The following is a 12841-nucleotide window of genomic DNA, read 5'->3' on the forward strand; positions in this document are numbered from 1 at the left end:
CAGAACGGATGTCGAACGTACATCCAACGGACGAGTACCGCATAAAACGGACACCTAACGGAAGCGTACCGGATAAAACGGATGAACAAGATATACGAAAAAATCAAAGGCGACAATAATAATACATGTAAATCGCATATATATTCAAAATGTTTCTGTGTAACTGGTTTTGGTTTATTCTTCAAAATTCCACCAAAGGGCAGTGTCTGGCCTGAATAAGAACTGCTTGATTGTGAAGACGTGCCTATACTCTAAGATCGATTATGAATAATAAGAATTCATGAACCTGAAGAAATCTGACATACCAATAATTGGCATTTCTGAAGCGAAATTTTCAATTTGCATTTATCCGTTTCAGATCCGTTCATCATCCGTTTTATCCGTTAACTTATACGTCCGGTAGAAGTCTGTTTCTCACCCGTTCAACACCCGTTTTATCCGTTAAACGTCCGGTAGAAGTCCGTTGGTGAATTTATCTTCCAGACCTCCAACGGATGTATAACGGACACGTAACGGATACAAAACGGAAACGAAACGGACGAGTACCGTACAAAACGGACGCCTAACGGACGTTCAACGGACATTTTATCCGTTGGACGTCCGTTCAAAGTTTTGAACATGCTCAAAATTTTCCACCGGACAGAACGGACGCCGACGGATAAAACGTACGCTTAACGGACATGCAACGGATATGGACGGACGTCTAACGGACATGAACGGATTGAAAAAAAGATATCCGTTTGGCGTCCGTTCGAGCTATCCGGTAAGGTGTGACCGAGGCTTAAAACTGAAAAAGTTTATAAAAGCTGACAGTTTAGGAATAAAAAGATACAAATATACAAGGAAACCTTATAACAACAGATATATAACTAATGACAATCATTGAAAAGGTTCGCTTATTAGTAAATTATTAACAAAACTATTCTCTGTAAAACTAAACCAAAATGAGGACAGGAAAATAACTTTTTATAGCCTTGTATATATAAACACACAATATTCACATTTGTCAATATAATGATATTAGTCTTCAATGTCTTTTGTACTGGAAATAGTCTGTATCTGATTGTTGTGAGTTGTATCTCGAATTTCTATTGGAAACATAACTGCTAGCTTTGCTTGGTTGAGGCGCTGGATATTTTTTGAATCCGGACAGTCCAGCATATTTAGAGTCCTGGTTTACTCTGTTCGGACTATGTCTAGGAGTAGAACTGCTTCCAAAAGTGGACTCTCCGTAAGTCTTGTTGTTAAACCTTTGGTCTTCTACTTCCATTATTTCATCGGTAGTAGAATCCGACACCTTCCGAATCTTGATAAAATCTTGAGTAGCTATCGATGAAGGTACATCATTAATAAAACCCGTGCTAAGCATGAAATCATCGCTACAGAACACAGTAGAAATAGCATCTGAAGATAGATCAACGTTCTTCCGGCTCTTATATAGAACCCTAAACAAAAACAAAAAAAGGAAAAATATGTGAAGCGAAATATATTTTTAACGTTTTATAATTTTATAGATGACCATAAGATCTTTTCCGCTTAACTTTAATAGTTGTTTAATTTCTGAATTGAATTCGTTACTCTTGTTCCAAAAATGTCTTTACATTTATTAAAAGATATTGTTAATATGGGGACGAAGTCCCCAATTACGGTAGAAAAATCAATAAAAAAAAAAAAAAAAAAAAAAAAATCGGGAAAAATTTCCCGAATTTTTCATTCTACTAATGAACTCAAAATCGTTAACTTTTTTTTTCAGATCTAGTTCCTGTTCCGGTTTTCCCCGCATTTGCGCAGAAATCTGTCTTGTTTGCATGAGACTTTGAAAAGAAAATTATATGTATCAGTCAAGTAAAATATAAGATTGGAACTCAATACAATTTCATTTTTAATAATTGTTTGATTTGAAAAAAACGTTACCTGATGGAAGCGTTTCTTTTGTTTACATTGAATATGACGTCATAACTTAAACAACGTCACAGCTAAATCCCTAACCACAGAACCGAAATCGGGAACGTTACGGTATTTCCGTTTCCTTTATTAACATGTTTGAGGTAAGAAAATAATACATACAGACTTCGTCCCCATTCACAGGTTATGCCTGCCTCATATTATGGGGACGAAGTCCCCAATAACAGTAGAAAATTCAATAAAAAAAAAAAATTCGGGAAAATTTCCCGAATTTTTCATTGTATACTAATGAACTCAAAATCGTTCAAATTTTTTTTGTCGTGTTTTGAAATCCCGGACCTGCGCAGAAATGTACAATGTACTTCCTTTTTCCGGTCTCGTTTGTATGAAACTTTGAGTAAAATATATATTTATCAGTCTAGTATAAAATAGGAAGGAACGTGCAATACCAATTTCATTTTTAATAATTCCTTGATATGAAAAAACGTTACCTGATGATAGCGTTTCTTTGTTTACATTGCATATGACGTCATAATTTAAATAACGTCACAACTAAAATCCTTAACAACAGAACCAAAATCGGAAACGTTACGGTATTTCCGTGTCTTTTTTTTTGACAAATAATTAAGTTACAAAAAAATAATTCATACAGACTTCGTCCCCATTTACAGGTAATGCCTGCCTCATATTACTAAAACTGCAGAGTTGTGTATCTACTGTGAATTTCTCAATCATGTTATAGTGGGTTTAGATCTTATATTAATAGTATAAAAAGTTTCATAAAAAATTTTGTTATTCGAGAACAAATGCATGTTGTTGGCATGACACGGGTTATGTTCTTCTCATATATGTTATGATGGTATGATACTAAACCCCTAACGGGAGGGATTGTGCATGATGTTCATATGATGAAATCATAATCTTTCAGTCAGTTTAATTGAAGTCTGGAGCTGGAATGTCAGTTAACTGCTAGTAGTCTGTTGTTATTTATGTATTATTGTCATTTTGTTTATTTTCTTTGGCTACATCTTCTGACATCAGACTCGGACTTCTCTTGGACTGAATTTTAATGTGCGTATTGTTATGCGTTTACTTTTCTACATTGGCTAGAGGTATAGGGGGAGGGTTGAGATCTCACAAACATGTTTAACCTCGCCGCATTTTTGCGCCTGTCCCAAGTCAGGAGCCTCTGGCCTTTGTTAGTCTTGTGTTATTTTAATTTTAGTTTCTTGTGTACAATTTGGAAATTAGTATGGCGTTCATTATCACTGAACTAGTACATATTTGTTTAGGGGCCAGCTGAAGGACGCCTCCGGGTGCGGGAATTTCTCGCTACATTGAAGACCTGTTGGTGACCTTCTGCTGTTGTTTTTTTCAATGGTCGGGTTGTTGTCTCTTTGACACATTCCCCATTTCCATTCTCAATTTTATGGACAGTACTAATAGAGTAAAACATGATACCTAGATTTTGTTTTTGCCTAAAATTCATTTTACTTAAGATATTCAGTTTTTATTTCAATATATTTTTTTTTTTAATAATTTATTATTCATCAAGAAAAACTCTGTCCAATTCTATATGGAATGATTAAATACATATTAGCAGACCTACAATCAAATAAAATTGAGAATGGAAATGGGGAATGTGTCAAAGCGACAACAACCCGACCATAGAGCACAGGGGCGGATCCAGAAAATTTCATAAGTGGGGGCCCACTGACTGCCTAAGAGGGGGCCCGCTCCAGTCACGCTTCAGTGATTCTCTATATAAGCAACCAGATTTTTCCCCAAAAAGGGGGGTCCCCTGCCCCCCTAAATCCGCCTCTGGAGCAGGGGGGGGGGCCTTGACTGTGTAATTTGCATAGAAAGTATCAAGGGATTTAGAGTTGAAGATGGAATATAGTTTGGAAAGAATAATCAGAGATTGCCTGTCCTCATTTTCGTATTTTAAAATCATATTACTGTATACAATTCGTCAAATCATATTACTGTATACAATTCGTCAATACTATTGTTTTCTCATTACCTGATAATCATCAGAGCAATGATGATAACCGCCACAGCAAATAGAGAAATTGTTATTCCAAGGGCTATCGTCGAATTTGGATTATCTGAAAAAAAAATCGAAAATAAACGTCTGATTCAACCAATTTTATGAACAATAAAAAGAGTGCGAGGTTGCATAATCACATGACTCCACTGTTGTTGTACAATTTCAAAATTTCTTGCACAATTTACTAATAAAACTAAATTCAACCATAATCATCTCTGGCGGCTAATTGATTCTAGCTAATCCTGGAGAAAACGGATAATTATTCATTAGATTTGAAAATTGAAATGAAAGAGGATACTGACGTACTTCTAGGTAAATAGACACATATATTTATGTGGTTCATGAGTGTTTCTCGTTTTTTTTTTATAGATTAGACCGTTGGTTTTTCCGTTTAAATGGCTTTACACTAGTAATTTTGGGGGCCATTTATAGCTTGCTGTTCGGTGTCAGCTAGTCAGAGTTTACTCTGACGTCCAACGGCTGTTTTGCCAGACAAGCTGGGGCGACAAAACAGCCGTTGGACGTCAGAGTAATCTCGGACTAGGTGTGAGCCAAGACTCAGTGGTGAAGGCCTGACTTGACCTATAATTGTTTACTTTTACAAATTGTTACTTGGATGGAGAGTTGTCTCATTGACACTCATACCATATCTTCCTATATCTACATATGTTGCTTTTTTAATCACTTTCAGAAGTTTGCCCCGCTTTTTTAATCACTTTCAGAAGTTTTCCCCACATCCCCACTATTCAGTCTATTACAACTGCTTATTATAATAGCTAAGGCTAGCTGCAATATATAATGATAACAGAATATACCTTTGTTTGTGTTTTTAAGCTTTACCTCAACAGTTGGTGCTGTTGACAAATCTTTGCTATCTGTAAACAAAGACAATTATACAAAATGTGATAATACAAAGGATTTGTATACCATTTCGTTTTTTAAGTTTTGGAAATTGGGACTAAAAAAACTATGAACATTTTTATGAAGATTATATACATAAAATATTCATATGATGACAATAGAACTCTGGGATAACAAAAACCGTTCTAGGGTGTATCAAAGTTATAAATGATTAGTTTTATTCTTCTTTCTAATAAAAAGAAAATACCTACAACACTATATGATCATAAATATTGCTCTAATATATGATTAATAACATTAGGTATGCAAGAATTTGCTCGGATATTTGCCGGACTCTTTTTCTTAAATTTAATATCTTTGTATTTCAAATTGAAAACAAAAATATGTGTGTTTTTCTTTATGTCACGTTGACCAGAGAGTAGCCAACCATTTAAAACCCTGTCAGATTCTTTATGTGCTAATCCTTAGTCAGGAGCATGCAGTTCAGTGGTTGTCGATGGTACATGTCAGCCATATTGTTGTTTTTTCGCAAATAGTTTTTTTTTATAAATAATTTTGTTTGTCTTTTCGTATTTGTTCGTCTCGTCATGGTGTTGTCTGTCTTCTTCAAAATATTTTTTTTGTCGTCTTATTTATCAACTGAAACTACAATACTGTAGCCTCGGTGTAGATCTAGTAACTGAAACTACAATACTGTAGCCTCGATGTAGATCTAGGAACTGAAACTACAATACTGTAGCCTCGGTGTAGATCTAGGAACTGAAACTACAATACTGTAGCCTCGATGTAGATCTAGGAACTGAAACTACAATACTGTAGCCTCGATGTAAACTACAATACTGTAGCCTCGATGTAGATCTAGGTCACTTGACGACTTAAAACCGAAACTTAAAGTTTAGACAAGTATGTACCTGGAAACTCTGACGCGTTTGCTTTAAACGTTGTTAAACTGTCTGCTATGGTATAGTGAACTTTACTTGGAATTATCGAAATCACTTTTAAGATTTTAGTAGTGAAATTCGAGAAATTTAGTGGCAATGTACTTCGAAGAGCTGATGTTGAAGATGAGAACTCCATATTAGTTGTGATAAGATTTGGTTCTTGGCTGCTGAACAAAATTTGATTATTTGAAGAAACAGATCCAGGCGAGGAACCAGTTGTATAGAAATTAAGATTACCAGTTGTTTGAAGGTCAATTTTGTTCGATATAACACCTCCTGATACATTTAACAGCGTCCGGGTATAGTTGGTGAACGGTGTAGTTTCTGTTGTAGACGGTTCTAAATTTGTAAGATAGTTATTTGTCTTGGTTGAGGATTTCTGTGTTGTTGACCTTCCCAATTCGGCTGTTGTAGATGCTGTCGTAACACTATCTAAACATAAACAAAAACAAGTTGCGTGCATATATCCCGACGAAGTTTAAAAAAGGATAACTTACAAAGTATTCGTAAGTTATTCTTATTCTATACTTGTCATTTATAAGAATTAATATGACCAAGTGTAATTAACTTTAAGGTATTTCTATTTAAAAAACAATCTTACACAAGTTGACTGTTATTTGTAATTTTGTGTTTCAGATTCATTCTTTGGTCAAATATATTTAGAATAACATTTCGAAGTCCTACAAGTTTGGTAGGCACATAGTAAATTTTTCGAGAAATAAAAAAAACATGAAATTTGGAGCAGATGTGTATAGTATTGTTTAGATGCTATCGTTTTAACTATGTTCTCAAACAAACCTGTGTGTTTGTGGGTTAATCATTTGTCTTGAATATTTTGATACTTGATAATCACACCAAGTGATGGTGTACCTTGACTAACGCTTCTTATACTACATTAATTATAACATCATTATTTATTTATGGCACCCTCAACGGAGTTGTTATTGTTTGTTTCTTTTTTTCTTATATTTATTCTTCCACACTTTTTTGTCCATGCTATTTCTCAGAATTAGCTTGAACAGTATTGGTGGAACTATACGATAATGTAGACCACTATATGAAATTGTGCAATCGGGGTATGACATCACCAAGATGGCTGCCGTTGCCATGGCAACTGATAAAATGTGAAAATGCAAATTATAAATCTTTCATTATAAGACGTAGCTGGATGAAACTTTATGGTAATGTTCCTTGGTATGCCTAGATGTTATGACAATATTCGGAAATTCCAAAATGGCCGCCATTGTCATGGAAACAGAGCGAAAGTTTAACATTGGCCCTATGGGAAAACACATTGAAGCTGCATTTCCTGTAAGAATATTAGATCAAACCTTCTACAACTTAATGGAAATGTAACATGACATGTCCCAAAGTGGCACCTGTCTTTGCAATTTTAGAAATGGTACCTGTTACCATGGAAATAGCAAAATTGTCCAAAAATCTAAAAATGCTCCAAAAATAATGAAACTCATTATAAATGGTAAATGGTAAGTACAGATAAGACTTTGGACTTTGGAATTTCCGCCGTTGCCATGGAAACTTCCAAAAAAGGAAAAGTTGAAAATGCCCCAAACTTCAAGATTTACAGACGGATGCGTAGTGATGTAGAATCATATTCAAAACAGTGTAGCTGTGGCCATTGATTGACAACCTTAAATTATCCCATTGACTGGGACAGATTAGTTGAACGTGTGTCTGTAACGACAACTGCTCACTACTTACTTATTATAGAATTTAAACTGTGGGGTCACCAAAGGTTCTTAACGCCTTTAATATTAAAATAGTTCGAAAAATTAATCAGGGATAACTTTATGTTTTGATTTATATTATTAATATAAATCAAAACATCGTGTTATTCCTGATTAGTTTTTCTAATTTCTTTATTTAGGTGTTGAGAACCTTTTGTGACCCCACAGTTTAAGTGCCTTTAACAAGTACATAGTGAGCAGCGGTTGTTACAGACAAACGTTCACATAATCTGCCCCAGTCAATGGGATAATTTAAGGTTGTCAATCAATGGCCATAGCTACACTGTTTTGAATATGATTCTATTTTTATGCATCGACTGTTCAAAATTCTCAAACTGGTTGAAGTTTAGTGGCAATGTGGGATGGGTGCCATCCACTATTGCTTGCAATGGCAAATCTAGTTATCATTATTTTTGTGTTGTGGTGTCTAACATATTAAGTTGTTGTACCTTTTCTCTCCAGAACAATGAAAGTTGTGTTACTGCACGAGTCGTTCCTCGCAAAACTAAGTATATACGTGTTTCCTAGATGCATAGCTGTTTTAGTGACATTCAGACGAAACAATGCCTTTTTACGACTAGTTGTGAGATTGTAAATTAGTCCGGAATTACAGTCTTGAAGCCATAAAGAAGGGCTGCACTCTAATGGTAAAACAACTATGGTAATGGAATACAATGAAGATGCATTTTGAAATGCAATGTTTTGAGTTTCCTTGCTGCTGATCTTAAACTGTCTGTGTGTTGAATTATATATCTGATCTGTTGAAAAAATATATTTAGTATGATTCATATTGAAACTACGTTAACTTGCATATAAAATAGCTTAGTTTATATAAACATTAATTTGTCAATTCATCAGATAAAAGAACTGCCCCCTCTTATAACACAACATGTGCATGCTATTTGTATAACGATAAGGATATAGTTCTGTCCTTTATAACACCGACTACCAGTGATATTGTTGGCTTTTTTCAAAACTACATCCACCCTTTTTTAGTGGGAAAATATGTGTCATTTTTATCAAATTGGGAAATTAATAATAAACCATGAGTATGACTGGAACTTCAATTTGCAGACCCCCTCTCAAGAGGTAAACCCTCATTTGAAATAAGACCCCTTATTGTCAGTGAAGATACATAATAATAGACCATCAAATCTGCACATATAGTCATTTTATGCATAAAAAAATGTTTAAATGAGTGTTTTTCAGTTTGCATTCACGCACAATTACTCCTGAGACTGCACTGTAAGGGAAAAAAGTTGTCTTTTGGGGAATAATTTTAAGCCATTTTTTTCCAAATTTGGATTCTTCTCCAGGGGAAAAAGCCTTTATTCTCCAGTAATTTAGGGCAAACAATATCACTGACTACTAACATTTACCGTAGAAATTTAGTAGATGTGAATTCGAAAAGTATCTTCGCATATTACCAAATGAAAAAAGTAGGCCCAATATGGTATACATATACTGTATTTTGTATTATTGTTCTTCTTATCATCTTCCAGCAATGAACGGACTGGTTCCTCATGACAGAAGCATGGTAACAATGTTTATGCATATTCATTCGTGGTTCATGTTAACCTTGAATATGGTATATTATATTAAGTTTGTTGTAATAAAATTGAGAATGGAAAAGGGGAATGTGCCAAAGAGACAACAACCCGACCATAGAAAAAAACAACAGCAGAAGGTCACCAACAGGTCTTCAATGTAGCGAGAAATTCCCGTACCCGGAGGCGTCCTTCAGCTGGCCCCTAAACAAATATATACTAGTGCAGTGATAATGAACGCCATACTAATTTCCAAATTGTACACAAGAAACTAAAATTAAAATAATACAAGACTAACAAAGGCCAGAGGCTCCTGACTTGGGACAGGCGCAAAAATGCGGCGGGGTTAAACATGTAAGCTTGTTCTGAGTTTGATTCGTTCGATTGTTTTGTAAAGACATTTTATAATCTTATCACATGGTGCATCGCACATAAATTAATAAATTACTGCAAGCAAACTAAGCCTAATTCATGACATCTATTTCAACCATGTACAAATATTTTAAGTTTGGAAAAAATTACGAGAGAGAACTTTTATTTCTTTCTCTGTAAACATATTAATTTAATAGTTTATTATATTTATCTTATCTCACCACTGTGACACGAATGCTTGGTACCATCAGTTACACGTTTGGTATTAATACTATTTACTGTAGTGCCTGGAAAAAATACATCGGTATTAGAAGGTTTTATACCAAAATCGATTCAATATCACGTGTCTATGTATAGACGGACAGATATGTCGAACGATTAAACTGAGCTAAAAATTGATGCGTCTACTAGGCGAAGTAAGAAATGAACCCGGACCTTTCTCACGAGCCCTTCGGCTATAGTACAATGTATTTGTATATCTCTAAAGTCGCCATATAAAAAAACATACATTAGCATATCGCAAAAAATGTGATAAGCAAGCTCCATATAGACTTGAATGAGTTGATTTACAAACTAACAATTACAAAAATTAAACCATTATATTCCTTATTTGAGACAAAATAAAAAGACACAAACGTTGTATTCTTCTTTTTTTGTACTATCATCAATATGAGATTCTTTGAAATTACAACAGACATGTCTCGTTATTTCGCAAAATGTTGTTTTCTTCGTTCTCCTTCAAATCCCCCAAATTTATCGTGTCAATGAATATACACAAAAATGGAGATATTCCAAATAATAGAATAGTATCGTTCGTTTATTTTATTTTTTATATTGATCATTTATATAATCATGCTAATATTTTACTTATAACGTTTAGATCAAATTAGCGAAAAAATAAACGACCTTGTAGATACGATAGAAATTTAAAAAATACCTTTGAATCCTAATATCACCAATTGTAACCAGCAAGCAGGAATCAACAATTTAGACTCCATATCCGTTCCATGTAACAAGTATCTTTGACTTAGACAACAAAGGAGACAGGTGGAACGTGATCGTATCAATAGCCTTTATCTCTACTAAATTTACTTCTTTATCTTCTAGTATCAAACTTTTTGTTTAAGAAAATGAATGATACATGTGTACCCCGGCCGTTCAATTTTTTTTTTGAAATTTTTAACGAATGATAAAAGTGCCTCTATTTTTCGTTTTATTTTAATTTTGTTTGAGCTTCAGTCTCCTTCCACTTTTTATGTTTAGGATTAATTATCAGACCCCTCCCCTCCCCCTTCCCCGCAAAAAAACACACACAAATTTCACTCATATTTGCACAAAATAAACTAAAGTTGATTGAGTACCCGTAGGCCAACTTAAACTGGGGTAAAACAGATGCAGGTGCTTGGGGAAAGGTCTACAGTTCAAGCTTCACTAGTGACACCCGCCTTTTTTTCAAATCATTTGATGAGTAATATCATAATCGCTGATAGGCAACATGCAAAAACAGATTAGCATATGTCTCTCTCTTTCGTCAAAGCCATTACTTTACAGAAAACATAAGTGTTTCCTCTCAAAAAAGTGTTTCATGACACATGCAGGCACACACTCGTTTCCCGCATTTCGGTGCTACATATGCAATAGGCTACACGGATAACAATCAGCAGTGCATTATTATATCTTAATCATAGATGGCATTATTATATCTTAATCATAGATGGCATTACTATATCTGAATCATAGATGGCATTAGTATAGCTTAATCATAGATGGCATTACTATATCATAATCATAGATGGCATTATTATATCTTAATCATAGATGGCATTACTATATCTAAATCATAGATGGCATTATTATATTTAAATCATAGATGGCATTACTATATCTTAATCATAGATGGCATTACTATATCTTAATCATAGATGGCATTAGTATAGCTTAATCATAGATGGCATTACTATATCTTAATCATAGATGGCATTATTATATCTTAATCATAGATGACATTAGTATATTTAAATCATAGATGGCATTATTATATTTAAATCATAAATGGCATTACTATATCTAAATCATAGATGGCATTATTATATCTAAATCATAGATGGCATTATTATATTTAAATCATAGATGGCATTATTATATTTAAATCATAGATGGCATTATTATATCTTAATCATAGATGGCATTACTATATCTTAATCATAGATGGCATTACTATATCTTAATCATAGATGGCATTACTATATCTTAATCATAGATGGCATTATTATATCTAAATCATAGATGGCATTATTATATTTAAATCATAGATGGCATTATCATATTTAAATCATAGATGACATTACTATATCTAAATCATTGATGGCATTAGTATAGCTTAATCATAGATGGCATTATTATATCTTAATCATAGATGGCATTACTATATCTTAATCATAGATGGCATTATTATATCTAAATCATAGATGGCATTATTATATCTAAATCATAGATGGCATTATTATATCTTAATCATAGATGGCATTACTATAGCTTAATCATAGATGGCAGATGGCATTACTATATCTTAATCATAGATGGCATTATTATATCTAAATCATAGATGGCATTATTATATTTAAATCATAGATGGCATTATTATATTTAAATCATAGATGGCATTAGTATAGCTTAATCATAGATGGCATTATTATATCTTAATCATAGATGGCATTACTATATCTTAATCATAGATGGCATTATTATATCTAAATCATAGATGGCATTATTATATCTAAATCATAGATGGCATTATTATATTTAAATCATAGATGGCATTATTATATCTTAATCATAGATGGCATTAGTATAGCTTAATCATAGATGGCATTAGTATAGCTTAATCATAGATGGCATAACTATATCTAAATCATAGATGGCATTATTATATCTAAATTATAGATGGCATTATTATATCTAAATCATAAATGGCATTATTATATCTTAATCATAGATGGCATAACTATATCTAAATCATAGATGGCATTATTATATTTAAATCATAGATGGCATTATTATATCTAAATCATAGATGTCATTACTATATCTTAATCATAGATGGCATTACTATATCTAAATCATAGATGGCATTATTATATCTAAATCATAGATGGCATTATTAAATCTAAATCATAGATGGCATTATTATATTTAAATCATAGATGGCATTACTATTTCTTAATCATAGATGGCATTATTATATCTTAATCATAGATGGCATTACTATATCTTAATCATAGATGGCATTACTATATCTTAATCATAGATGGCATTACTATAGCTTAATCATAGATGGCATTACTATATCTAAATCATAGATGGCATTACTATATCTTAATCATAGATGACATTACTATATCTAAATCATAGATGGCA

The 12841-nt window shown here is 33.2% G+C and overlaps 1 protein-coding gene across 1 annotated transcript; it reads right to left on the reverse strand.

Moving 5' to 3' along the window:
- Positions 1-950: 950 nt before the first annotated feature.
- Positions 951-10491, reverse strand: LOC143069080 (uncharacterized). Its single transcript, XM_076243569.1, has 7 exons — positions 10362-10491; positions 9646-9711; positions 7955-8263; positions 5995-6189; positions 4771-4830; positions 3929-4013; positions 951-1445 (listed from the first exon to the last, which is right to left on the reverse strand). Exons 1-7 carry the CDS (start codon positions 10420-10422, stop codon positions 1028-1030), a joined length of 1194 nt encoding a protein of 397 aa, XP_076099684.1. The 5' UTR covers positions 10423-10491; the 3' UTR covers positions 951-1027.
- Between the last annotated feature and the right edge of the window lie 2350 nt (positions 10492-12841).

This window comes from Mytilus galloprovincialis, chromosome 1, assembly GCF_965363235.1.
Source record: "Mytilus galloprovincialis chromosome 1, xbMytGall1.hap1.1, whole genome shotgun sequence".
Taxonomy (NCBI): domain Eukaryota; kingdom Metazoa; phylum Mollusca; class Bivalvia; order Mytilida; family Mytilidae; genus Mytilus; species Mytilus galloprovincialis.